General features: G+C 35.4%; 1 protein-coding gene across 1 annotated transcript; it reads left to right on the forward strand.

The window, feature by feature from the left end:
- The first annotated feature begins 8,837 nt into the window (after nt 1-8,837).
- Nucleotides 8,838-14,594, forward strand: LOC130825049 (transmembrane 9 superfamily member 3-like). The gene is made up of 7 exons (XM_057690077.1): nt 8,838-9,149; nt 11,717-11,757; nt 11,844-12,429; nt 12,585-12,722; nt 12,826-12,982; nt 13,066-13,550; nt 14,067-14,594. Exons 1-7 carry the CDS (start codon nt 8,995-8,997, stop codon nt 14,284-14,286), a joined length of 1,782 nt encoding a protein of 593 aa, XP_057546060.1. The 5' UTR covers nt 8,838-8,994; the 3' UTR covers nt 14,287-14,594.

The following is a 14,594-nucleotide window of genomic DNA, read 5'->3' on the forward strand; positions in this document are numbered from 1 at the left end:
CATTCTCGAAGTTTAGTTTAGATGCGGACCTATTTTTATATCAAGCTAGGTTTTTAATGGAACTAGTGCTTTAATTTGATTGCTATATGTCTTCATTGTCATTCGATTAAATATAACGGGGCACTTTTAATTTTTTAAGGGATAGTGCTTTAATTTGAATAAATGGTTTGAATATGTGCAAAGATTAAGTATTAGCAAATAGATAAGAGACATTAAAAGTTGGCCTTAAAGGACTCAAAAAGAGGGTAAAAAAGATTGTAGATAACTTGTAGGGCTAGAGTGGAGAATGATATGAAAGATTTAGATTTATAGATTTAAGATGATAGAAAATTAAACTGAATGGAGAAAAGAATCATAAAGATGATTGAAACTAATATATATGGATTTATGTAGTTGACTTTAATCTTTGGGATTAACGCAAAATAAATAAAGTAAAACATACTATCAACTAACTAAAGATTTTTGTCATTTTTACGAGTTTTCAGTCGAAAACTAAAAATAGATTTTAGTTTTTTTTATTATATTTCTAAAATCAAACACAAAACCAGTTTTTCTGATATATTTCACTGTGTTTACTATTTGACCAATTTTGGTACTTTTCTCTCAATATTGCTAATTCCATAAGTATTTTCCACTTTGCATGAAATGGAAAAGTATTTCCCAATATACCGATTACCGTCCACGTGAAAATTTATTATTTTTTTTTTAAAAAAATTTTCTAGACAAAACTGCCAAATGAGATGGCGAATTGTGGTAAATAGTAAACCACCACATGATGTAGCGGTTCTTTGGGTGAACAGTGCACAGTAAATCGCCATCTCATGTGGCGGTTTGCTCTGGGTGAACCGTCATCTTATTTGGCGGTTTGCTGTGTGCCCTTGCAACATTTTATTTCTTTCTTTCAATTCCCATAAATAGTTAGCACAACTTGCATTAAACTAGTTCAATACCATTTATTCCATAATAATCAACTTTGAACCAGCTTGATTTGAAAACATTAATTATGAAAATAATGCAAAGGTATATTTCAATCATGGAAAGTGTTACAAGAAGTTCAAAGCATATAAATTGATACAAAATGTGTTAAACTATAATCCCTGGTCCTTTTGTTGTGCGCACCGGTGGATGAGGATGGTGTATACTCGTTAATCTCTGCAATGACATTAAGAGCAGGAGCTCGTCTTTGACTAGCACGCTGATATGTGATGATCCTTTGCGAAGGCGATGGATGTGGAGGAGTGGTCATGGAAGCTGGAGGAACGAATGGCGACATAGCACCAAATGTCGATGGGGATCTGGAAGACCGACCTCGAGTAGATGAACGCTCGCGACCTCTTGTGGACCGACTACTTGATCCTCCGGAAGAGCTACCTTGGTGGGCCGAACTCCGTGGAGAAGGAGTGTGAACGTATCATCAACCTCACTAATGATAGGTGGAGTCGGAATGAGGTACTCATACCTTGCCTGACTTAATGCATCGGTCAATGACGCGTTAATGGAGCCAAGGGTCTGAGAACATAGCCGATACCCCACATCAACTGGCGATGTAGTGGCCCTGTGAATCGTGTCATTGCATTGTATGAGGACCGATCGGATGCGCTCAGCCTGTGTGTTATCATTATATTGTTAAAAGAATCACATAAATGTATTACTATATGTTATCAGTGTTAAAAGAAGACGTACCTGTGATGTAGATGTCGGATGGTAATGTGATCCTGGTTGTGCAAATGTGGTGTTCGTGTGGCGTAGTATGGATATACGCCTGTACCAATTCATGTATACACCAGAGCTTTGACCGGTGTAGTTATCTCCTTGAACCAATCGAGATGCTCGATCATTCCACGCATCTACTTGCGATTTATGTCGTATGACGTAGTTCTTGTCCCCAGTCCTCCGATCAATCGCATGTAGTTGAGGTTGGGTGTCACAGGCATGCAGAATAACCTGCTCCAATCTGAATTGACGCATGACACGATCCGAGAGATATAGCTCGACGATGTCAAAGCAAATAAGTGGACAACGCGATCTCCAAATCTCGTGGCCCGATCTACATATGTGTGGTAACGCGTCCATCTTAGCCGTTGTGTAAGGATGCTATGTCATCTGTAATAGAAATCAATATACTCAATAATATATACAATTTATTGATAACTAATACAAATAATAAATGTTAATAACCTGCTCGTCCCATTGTCGATCAAGTGCTCTCTGTAGTAGACTAGAGTATGTGGGGAGTGGGACCTCAAAAGATATACGCAAAGCCAGCTGCGAACAAACGAACATTGTTTAATATTTCTATATATCATAAAATAGTGAAATTTTGAATTTGAATAGTGAATTGATTGTTGCTACCTTACTACTAAAGGATCCCTTCCACGATGATGCTGTGAACTTAAGACCGGTTCAAAATCCACTGCGTCATCGTCCTCATCATGTTGCCCAGCGGGTCGAATCGTTCGAATTATAGGCCTCCCTATAAAAATATGCTCCCACGATCATATCTGTAACAACACAAGCAGCCTCCAATGTTCTTGGCACCCTTACGAGATGCTCGACATAAATTACGATACAGATATGCATGGGTAGCACTTCCCCAACTATACTCATCTACCCGCTCCAAGTCTTCTAGCAGAGGGAGATAGATCAATTGGATCGAGTCACCACTCTTGTCTGGAAACAAGATGCATCAAAACAGGTACAAAATGTACGCTCGCACATGTCTCTCCACTGTAAAATCATCCGCGTCAATTATAAGCTAGTCTTGAGATGGAGCACCATCTCTAATCGCTGCATCTAGAGCTTCTCTTTTGTCATCATCCACCTCTGAATCAGAATCAATATGCTCATCCTCCTGATCTAAAGAGTCAACCTCGTTGGCATTACGCCTACCCAAGTGACTTGTGGAGAAGGTGTTCATTACACCACCACCAATGCCACGTGAATGAGTTGTAGAAGTAAACTCATCTAAGTGCTCATTAACGTACTTTGGGTTACTTAACATTTCTGTGAATGTATCATGGCGTACACTAGGACCTGATTCTGGAAGTTCCATGCTAGTCATGACTTCCCTCGCATTACCCAAATTTGCAAATATTTCAACGTAAACCTCCATTGCCGTTCCAGGGGCTTGTGATGCCGCATAAGCAAGAGTACTTATGCTTTCATCATTCTTAATCGGGACTAACACATTTTTCCCAGTCACCGGATATTTCATCTCCATTTTTAACATAAAAGAGTTGCGATCACAACCAATTACGTCATAGACTTTGCTATGAAAAACCTCAAAAGTAGTATTCTAATGATGGATAAACATCACTGCATTTAATTCTCCATTATAAACAACATCGGATCTAGAATAACTTACTTCCCCACCCCAATACACTATAACGAGATAATGATCCATATTCTGCAAACAAAAGCATGTTTTTCATGTGATTTCACATACACTTTATTGTTGATTGTGAGTAAGGGAAGTATAAATGTGAACACAAGAATGTGTAATATTAAAGTATTACAACACTTATTAGAAGGTTCAATTCAAATATGAAGCTACAACTACGAATATATAATAAAACCATTAAACAAACCCTACAAAGTAGTAAACTTACATTGAAGCATTTTATCGAACACTTTATATACATACAAACCTAATCATAAAGTTCAACTACAAATGTGTAAAATGTAAGCTTAAATCATGAAATCAAGAGAATGTAACAAACAATCAATGTATTTATAACTTCAAATGACAACAATAATGAACAAAAAATCTATTTGTATATTGAAAAAAATTAGGGTTATATTCATATCTTAAATGAGGATGAAAATGAACAGGTAAAGAAGGAGAAGATGAGAATGTAGTTAATTAATTTAGTTGAATGAGAGGAATTGTGGATATGAAGTAAATGAGGAGTGTAGAAATTTTTTTTGTTTTAAAGTGCACCGGCAGCAAGGAGAAAGAAATGAGATGAAGTGAACAAAACAGGAAGCTGCTGCCGTTTTGTACGTACAACTACAAAACCGCCATCTCAAGTGGCGGTTTAGGGTAAATTTTTTTTTTGTTTAAAAAAAAAACTACATTAATGGGCAAACCGCTAAGTGAGGTAGCGGTTCTCTTAAATTTCCTAAGCAAACCGCTAAGTGAGGTAGCGGTTCTCTTAGATTTCCTAAGCAAACCGCTAAGTGAGGTAGCGGTTATATTAAAAAAAAAAAATTCTCCCAGGTGTCCTACGTGAACGGTACTCAGGAAAATATTTTTCCCTTTCGAGTATATTAGGAAATAATTTTATTTTTAGCATTATAATGGGCAAAGATCCACCAATCTTTTATTGAAAGAAAAAAAGACATCAAGTCCTTGTTTGATGTTTTATCTTCCTCAATTCCGTAGAAGATAGAAAACATAAGAGATTGATGAACAAATTGGAATATTGTCGATGGCAAGACAACACAGAGAAGATAGAAGAGAAGCATTCTCTCCATTTTTTTTTCTTCTCGTTTACTCTTTTTATAACCTTCACTGCAAATTTCAAACCTCAATATTTATAAACATATTTATTAAAAAATTATAAAAAGTACATAATAAAAAAGTATATTTTAAGACGAATTTAACGAAATCTCACATTAATCAATGTGTCAAAAACATTAATCAAATTTCTCTCTTCTTAAAGTGAAATATGTCAAATGGAAAGAACATTGGTGAAGGAAGAGAATAGTTTTTTACACATAAATGTCAAACACGTTTTGGTTTTTTAAATAAACTCTATCAAGATCATGATCGCACGATTATATTTAATGTATCCCGCTAATAAAAGTTATGACTAGGGTATCATAAGGGCTAAATGACAATAGACTAGACCATTGAAAATGAAGTTATAGCCAATGCGACCTTTGACTCGAGAGTAACTGCAAATATTAACCATGACAAGACAAGACACATATAAAGTTCATTTTATCATATAATTTAGGAAAAATAATCTTGAATAATTTCACCTAAAACTCATTTGTTGTAAATAATTCATATTATTGATTATTTCTAAATAATCCAACCTTTATATATTTTTTGCTGACAACATCATTTGCTACATTTTAGTAGCTACTGTAGATACTTACCAGCAAAGAGAAATAGGGGTAAACCAACAATGAAACATTAAAAGGAAGAAGTGAATGTAATAGCTAATAGATACCTACAATATTAAAGATTATTTACACCAAATAAGCAATAAGTAACATTATTCAGAATAATTTTTCCTAAAATTCTTTAACGGTCCAACACTATGCCCAAATCAATAGCAACTCCCATACATAGTACGATGAGTGGGACCGGAATACATGAGTTCTCTACAAACTACCTCTGTTAGGGCTGCACACGGTCCGGTCTGGAAATTTTTCAGACCAGACCAGACCAGTCAAGACACCAGACCGGATCAAACCAGACCAGTCAAGACACCAGACCGTTCTAGAATGGTCTGGTCTGGTCTGGTCTACGGTTTTTTTTATTTTTTTGTATTTTTTTAATTGAGAATCTAAGATAAACGATAATCTGTAAACAAAATACATCACCAAATCCGAAACATTACAAATTTTCAATAGTTAAGTACATCACTAATTTTATAATATAGAACATAAAGTAAATTCATAGTAGTCACTAGTCAGCACTCAGCAATAGCGACTTCATCCATGAATAAGCATCATTGCATCAAGGAACGTCAATAACTGAAGGAGCCAAATTGATCTTTGATAACTCTATACAATAAAAACAAACATCAAAAAATATGATTTTATAAAATAAACATAATACTAATCATGATATGAAAGATCACATACCGTTCTCTAGTTGTGCTATATCCTCCAAGCACTCCTCAACTTTTGGAGAAGAAGCACAAAGCCAATCTTGACAAGAAATAAGAGCTTCTGCCATCTTTGGACTTTATGAACTTCAAAATGAACCTAGAACTCGACCTCCAGTGCTAAAAGCACTTTCCGATGCAACTGTGGATACAGGAATGACTAGCACATCACGAGTTACAAGAGAAAGAATGGGAAACCTTGAACTATTGTTTTTCCACCATGTCAAAATATCAAAGCCATCTCCATCTTCTTCTGTAACCTCATCTAAATACTTGTCCGAATCATCAGTAGTAGGCTTTCCTAAACCATTCTCATAACCATGGGGATCTAGAAGATGCTCATGAAAATTTGGATCTTCCCCATCCTACCTCTCAAATGCCAATATAAACTTCAAAGCAATGCTTAACATCAAATAAGTTGAATTCCACCGTGTGACCACATCAAGAGACAACATGTTTTTTGATGGATTCTTCTCATCCGAAACACACTTATAAAACTTTTCAATTCTAGATGGAGAAGATAAAATAAATTTAACAGCACCTCGAACTCGGCAAACAGCATCAGTAACTAATTTAAGACCATCATTAACCACTAAGTTCATGATATGAGCAATACAACTTACATGCAAATATTCTCCATTCAACACACTAGTTCCCCACGTTTTGACTCTTGTTTTTAAATAAGCAATTGCAGTGTCATTAGAACTAGCATTGTCAATAGTAATGGTCATCACATTTTCAAGACTCCAAGCAAGTAAACATTTCTCAATTGCCTTTCCAATGGCCTGACCTTTATGACTTGATATTGGACAAAAGTTTAAGATTCTTTTATTTAACTTCCAATCATTATCAATAAAATGAGCAGTTAAACACATATAATTAATTTTTTGAATTGAAGTCCATGTGTTAGTAGTAAGACATACTCTCCTACAATTAGTTTTTAAAAAAGATTTTAGTTTCAATCTTTCATCCAAAAACATCTCGTAACAATCTCTAGCAATAGTCATTCTAGAAGGAACCACAAACTTATTTTGCATCTGTGAGCAAAAGTACCTAAACCCCTAGGCTTCAACAAATCTAAAGGGAAGTTCATCAACAATTATCATGAACGCTAAGCCTTGCCTACAAGCCTCATAGTTAAACATCCAACTCTTTATGTGAGCTTCTTGTTCCCCTTGTTCATTAACACTTGATTGAAAACTCAATTGTGTTTGAGTAGCATTTGATTTGTTATTGAGTGAAAATCTAGGACACTTACTTATATGTGCTCTATAAGTACTAGTCCCATTTACACTAGGATTGCACTTATATTCACGACCACAATAGTTGCACTTACATTTCTTTTCCATATTTTTGTTTGTAAATTTGGTGAAGTGATCCCATATGTCGGATCTCGGTTTCACAAGCTTCCTCCTTTGTTTGCTCATAGCTTCATCTTTTTTGATTTCATTACCATCCTGATCATCCACTTCATTTTCATCGCAAACTATAAAAGGTTCATCCATCGATATCTACAATTAAACCACCAATACTTACAAGTTACAACTTGTCATTTCAAAGAATATTTCACATATGTTCCAAATATTCTGTTTTCAATCAATATCAACAATCTATTTAGTCTACAATATCAACCAATATCAACAACATATCAACATATCAAAGGATGAAGATATTAACATTAACATTCAACATATCACACAAAAACTAATAAAAAAAATTGAAGGAGGACATTCAACATATTAACATTTTCTTGCATTTTCTTAGGATTAACATAACCACCAGAAGCAATCCATTCATCTTCGAATTTAAACAAAAACTGATAAAAAAAACCCTAAAAAATCAACCAATATACTTACATCACGAGATTCTACACTTGATTCCGTGGTGAAGTGTTGAAGGAGGAGCGTCGAAGCCTCGAAGAAGCACAGAAGCACAGCACAGCTAGTAGTATTGAAGTGTAGACCTGGAGAATGGTATCTGTCGTCTGATACGGTGAAGGAGAAATCAGAGTCTTCAGAGATTAATCGAGGGAGAGATCGAGGGAGAAGGAGAAGGAAGGAATCGAGGGAGAAGGAGAAGGAATCGAGGGAGAACGAGAAGGGATCGAGGGAGAACGAGAAGGGATCGAGGGAGAGCTTCAGAATCAAGGATTAAAAAAAACCCAATCATAATGTTATAATAGTAACATTTAAAATTTTAAATAAAATGGAAATTACGGGTTTCGGTCTACGGTTTACGGTTTTCACCAGACCGGAATTTATTACGGCTTTTCGGTCTGGTCTAGTCTGAAAATTTTAAAACCGGGACCGGATCGGAAAAACCGGACCAGACCATTTAGACCGTAGACCAGACCAAGCATTTAAATTACGGTTTGGTCCGGTTTGGTTTACGGTCTAGACCAAACTCTGTTCAGCCCTAACCTCCATTTTCTAATGTATTTCCCGTTAAGAATATCTTATTTTGAGGGGAAAATTTTAATTAAGATTTTAAAGACACGTATAAATAATAAAGTATATCCATGTGAGATCTCTTAAATTCGTCTTAGTGTATACTATTGTACTATATATTTTTGGCAAATGTTATATGTAGCCCTAAGGGCTATATATAACCATTAATGCTAATAAGATTCTTTTATATTCCCCATATAAATCATGAGTAATTTTTTTTTTTAATATAAGAGCAATTTATTACTTTAATTTTGTAGTGAACTTGTCAAAGATTAATTATTTTACAAGGCTAATTTAATGAGTAATTTGTTGATCTATTAATAAACTTGTCAAAAATTCCATTGAAATTAGTCCATGTACATTTATTATAGGAATTTGCTAATTTTTATAGATAGCCCTTAGGGCTATGTATAACAAAGTCCTATATTTTTTATAATGCTTATTTGGAGATATTAAAGCTTAAAATCTACTTTGAAAACCGGACAAAAAGTGGATAAGTTAATTAATTTCAACCTCTTTATTAACCACGATGCCCCATAAACTCGATTTTACCATCTCACTCAACTCATTTTCTTTCTCTCTCGTCGTTTCATTCCGCTGATGATCTTCAGCCTTTTCTTTATTATGGAGAAATCACGAAATCATACTATTGTTTCATTCATACTATTGATTGTTTCTAATTGAAACACAGAAATCACGAAACAATGGAGAAATCTTTGGCCACCTATATTGTGACCGTTGTTTTCTTGCTCTTTTCCGGCGTTATTCAAGTAAGATCCGATGCATCCGATCACCGCTATAAAGCTGGAGAACAAGTTCCTCTTTACGCCAATAAAGTTGGTCCTTTCCATAATCCTAGGTCACTTTCTGTCTCTTTTCTTTTCTTTTCTTTATTTTTTTTATCTAACTTTCTAGTTTATGCTTATTTTCTTTGTTTTGGTTACGTATTCGAATTTAACTTAAAATGTTCGATTTCCGCCTGATTTATCAAGTTTTATTGAGTTTAGAGACATTAGTTTGATCTATTTTTGGAGAGTTTGACTTTTCAGATTTTGAAATGGAATCTGTTGGGAAATGCATATTGTTTTCGCGTATTGATTTAGTTTTAGTTATAAAAGTTAGTGATTTGAAATTAGCGTTTAGTTGATCTGTAGGAAGCCTGATTATGATTTTTTGTGATAATTATGATTAGTTGGTAAATTTTGGATTTGAACTTTTTGTTACATTCACTTATTTTGAGATGTTTGTTGTTTTGGATGATTTTTGTAGTCTTTTAGCTTAATGAGATGGAAGTAGCGTTAATTTTGATCTGTGTTATAATTCAATTTTTTTTTGATGAAATTAGTGAAGGTTAGTGGTTGGATCATGCTTGCTTGACCTGTTACTTTGTTGATCTTAAAGTGAAATGTGTAAGGTCATAAAATAATGGTGAACCGTTGAGCCGTTGAAGTCGTCAACATTCAGCAAGAATCAAGATTATGCTTGAATTAATAATTTGCGCATTATGTGGTTTTATATCTCTTTCTTGTATTTATGGATTTGTTCAGTTTTGAAACTCTACTAAATGCATTTATAGGTTTTTTGTAACTATGGTTCTTTCTGATGCATCTTGTGCTTTTTGTCTTCAAATTTGGATTCCTAGTCTAGTGCACAATGACAGGTAATTAGATTGAAAGGAGAGGCTATAAGCCTCACTCAAGGATCTTAAGTATGAAATTTAAGTGGATGTTTGTGTTGTGTCTTAGTGTAGGAATCAAATGATGCAAGTATGTAATGAATGACAATAACAGATAAATAATCAAGATAAAAATTTAAGGTGGTTCACCAATCTTGGGCTACATCCACCATCTAGCCTAGGATTATATTAATGTGTTTAAAGAGAGAATATAAGACTTGAAGGAATTACAATGGAGACAAGTGTAAGGGAAGAGAGGAGCTAAAATGGGAGTAATTTACATAAAGCAAGAGATAGTGCTCTTAGATGAGACTTTTGGCACTAGTGACTAAGGATCTATAAGTGTATTTATAGGGGGAGGTAATACACAAAAGGGGCAGCATCTAAATGTAGTGGACAGCAGGTAGCAGATCGTGAAAAGGAGCCTACTGGTGCTCCTTTATCAAGTGTACAGCATGTGTAGTGTTGTTGTTTCGTGCCTTTCCTCTTTCGTGTATGCCCCACGGTCTCCCATGCTTATATCCTTAGTTCAAGGACTGTTTTTATGCACTTCATTGCTTCATATGTCAAGATTTACATGATCAATAGTACTATGTACTATTGATTCCCATACTACCAATCACCAAAATGTGATGTGTCCTCTTCTAATCTTCACTAACTAAAATGATTAATTACTTTAATCATGTTTTGATTACTTGGTGAACATAAGTCACCAATAACCCTAACAATGTTGAGCAATGGAATGTACAGGGATTAAATTATTTATGTCAAAGATATTTGCCTGATATATATGTTGAATCGGAAATGTTATGTTGATTAGAGATTTATGATTCCATCTAAACATAAGTTCTATAGTATAGTGACTTGATGAGTACAGATTGTGAATTAAAATGTGTCAAAGATGCGAAGTCACATTAGTAGTGGATTTTTAAAAATGAATTTGGGCTAGAAGTTGCTAGATATTTGAGCCTCGTGAAAGGAGGGGTTATTAAGTTCAGTAAGTCTTGTATGAGAGCGTCTCACTGTGAACGAGCCCATACAAGCAGCCCATTAGTAAAAAACATAAAAAAAACAATGAAATATGAATTTACACTTATACATAAAGCACTCTTTTTAAGAGTTTGGGCTAACCCATTTGAGGCCGTCTCACGGTGAGACGGCCTCAATAAAGAATTAGTGTATTAAGTTTTGCTCTTTTATTTGTTTAATGCTTTAACGGGCCCGTAGCTTTTTTAAGGATGGTAATCAACTACTAATCCTGGAGTTTGGGATAATAATCAGTGTAATCATGTAGTACGTGCCTACCTTGTTGGAGTAAATTTGGGTAAAATGTTGGCCATTCGGGATAAGATGATCCACTGAATGCCTAAAGGCTTATCTTTGGGCTCAGATTTCTTGTTTAAGTATCCTGTTTAAATTCTGGAAATAGGAAATTTTTTGTGTCCCATGTTTTTACGTGATGTTACATTGGGTGAAACAGCTACATGGAAGGCTGTAGATATGTGAATTTGTATTTAAATCACTATTGTTAGGGTGTCATCGAGCAACATCACATCTATAGACCAACAAGCTTAAGAAATACTAACTAGCAGGGAAAGATGTGTTTCCCCTGGTAAAGGCTTGAATTAGTGACTTTTGTGTAAATGTTTCTAAACTTCATAATTTATTGTGGCGTTGTTTCCTGTGATCGATTGAATTATGCTTATGCTTGTAAATAATTTAATTTGATGTTTGTGGATTTTTTTTTTCAGTGAAACATATCAGTATTTTGATCTGCCATTCTGCTCCCCTGGTAATTAACTAGTTCAGTTTTGCTGTCACTTGTCAATTTTCAGTTTTTTATTTCTGTATTTTTGATCCATATTTTCTGGTGTGAAGATCATGTCAAGGAAAAGAGAGAAGCGCTTGGTGAAGTACTAAATGGAGACCGTCTAGTCAGTGCACCCTACAAACTTGACTTCCTAGTGGATAAGGACTCAGAAGTCATTTGCAAGAAAAAGATGGAAAAGGAAGAAGTTGCTAAGTTCCGAGATGCCGTTGCCAAAGATTATTACTTTCAGATGTACTATGATGACTTGCCAATCTGGGGTTTTCTAGGCAAAGTCGACAAGGAAGGAAAACTAGACCCAAGCGAGTACAAGTATTATTTATGTAAGCATATCCATTTTGACATCTTCTATAACAAAGACCGTGTTATTGAAATCAATGTTCGGACTGATCCCAACTCTTTGGTGGATATTTCTGAGGACAAAGAGGTGATTGTAGAATTCATGTATACTGTGAAGTGGAAAGAGACAAATACTCCTTTTGATAAGAGAATGGATAAATACTCGCAATCTTCCTCTCTTCCTCATCATTTGGAGATCCATTGGTTCTCTATCATAAATTCATGTGTCACAGTGCTTCTCCTGACTGGATTTCTTGCCACGATTCTTATGCGAGTCCTCAAGAATGATTTTGTCAAGTAAGATTGGTTGTATTATGAGTACCATTCTGTGTCTTCAACTTATCTGATATAGTGATATACTATGATTTAATTAAAGTTGATATCTTACACTTTTGTTTTCTGCAAGCGGTACCATTTATGGATTTTTATTCCTATCATTTTTTGGATAACAGGTATGCACATGATGAAGAAACCGCAGAAGACCAGGAAGAAACTGGATGGAAATACATTCATGGAGATGTTTTCAGGTTTCCCAAGTACAAGTCGGTGCTGGCAGCTGCTCTTGGATCTGGTACTCAGCTATTTACTCTGTAAGTACCTAATATTTCTTTTGTATTCCTATACTACATGTTTTAAGTGGTGGTAGTCCACACTGTGAATGTTTTATCTAACCTCTTTCCCTTTTGCCTTCAGTACGGTTTTCATATTCCTACTTGCATTAGTTGGAGTGTTCTATCCATACAACCGAGGAGCCTTGTTCACAGCCCTGGTTGTCATTTATGCTCTTACATCTGGCATTGCCGGCTATACTGCAACCTCCTTCTACTGCCAGCTGGAAGGAACAAATTGGGTATGTGTTTCTCATGTTTCTGCCTTCCATCTCAGATATGGGTTAGGTATCTTGCTGATATTTTTCCCATTTGGTTTTCACAGATTAGGAATCTGTTATTGACTGGTTGCCTATTCTGTGGTCCATTGTTTCTCACATTTTGCTTCCTCAACACTGTTGCAATAGTATACCATGCCACAGCTGCCCTTCCGTTCGGCACGATAATGGTGATACTTCTTATTTGGACACTCGTAACTTCACCATTGCTTGTATTAGGTGGAATTGCCGGAAAGAATAGCAAGGTTGAGTTTCAAGCTCCATGCCGCACAACCAAGTATCCCAGGGAAATTCCACCACTACCATTGTACCGGGGAACTCTTCCCCAGATGGCAATGGCTGGATTTTTACCATTCAGTGCGATTTATATAGAGCTCTACTACATCTTTGCCAGTGTTTGGGGCCACAGGATTTACACAATATATAGCATTTTGTTCATAGTCTTCATTATTTTGATTATCGTCACCGCTTTCATCACTGTGGCTTTGACGTACTTCCAACTTGCTGCTGAAGATCACGAGTGGTGGTGGAGGTATGAATCATGCTCTAAACTTCCAAGTGATTTTTATTCTTTCTATATCCATGATCTACTTTGTTTTAGAAGTATATAATGTTTGGTCTAATTCAATATTGTTGGCTTGTTGCCTTGTTATCTCAATTTATGGTTGTCATTTGGTCCAACTTTCTCATCTTAGATGCCATAGCTTTCGTTAATTAGTGACAACTGACAACCAGCGTAAATCATCATCACATCTTGCGAGTTATGATTCGAATTCTCAATTAAATGTGGGGGTGTCCCTGATCTCTCATGTTGATTAATTTTGGTTCATGTATCTTACTCTATATTGTTGGGATTAAGGCTTTTCTATTGTTTGCGTTTGTTGTTTTGGTATGACAGATTGTTTTTTCATCATCCACGTACCTTTACTGACCTTGAGTGTCATAACTCCTGATCATAATTTTTCAAGCCTCTTATAGTTTTACCTATACCTATTTTTAGAATCTTTATTTTTATGATTCCTACTGATTAGGTTACTTGTTATAACAGGTCCTTCTGGTGCGGTGGCTCCACCGGGTTATTTATATATGGCTATTGCTTATACTACTACTATGCGCGCTCTGATATGTCAGGCTTCATGCAAACATCATTTTTCTTTGGCTACATGGCTTGCATTTGCTATGGCTTCTTCCTCATGCTTGGAACTGTTGGCTTCCGAGCTGCACTCCTTTTTGTGCGCCATATATATCGGTCGATCAAATGTGAGTAGATAGTGATGCAACTTCAGTGTAGGTGCCAGTGTTTTTTTGGCTCCGTAGGTTTAGTAGGGCGACGATGTTCTTTGTATTGTAACCTATGTCTTACCTCATTTTTGATAGTTTGTAATCTAATAGAGAGATTTGCCTCTTTTTACCATTTTTCTTTGTGCATTTTTTTTATCTACACAATTTATCCTTCTCCAACAAAGAAGCCACACATTTTATTAGAGGAAAAAGATGGGTATAGATATCTATCACTTTTGTAATATTTTTAAATTTCATGAAAAGAAAAACTAAATAAATTTAGTGGTACTTTAGA

This window comes from Amaranthus tricolor, chromosome 1, assembly GCF_026212465.1.
Source record: "Amaranthus tricolor cultivar Red isolate AtriRed21 chromosome 1, ASM2621246v1, whole genome shotgun sequence".
In the NCBI taxonomy this organism is placed as follows: Eukaryota; Viridiplantae; Streptophyta; class Magnoliopsida; order Caryophyllales; family Amaranthaceae; genus Amaranthus; species Amaranthus tricolor.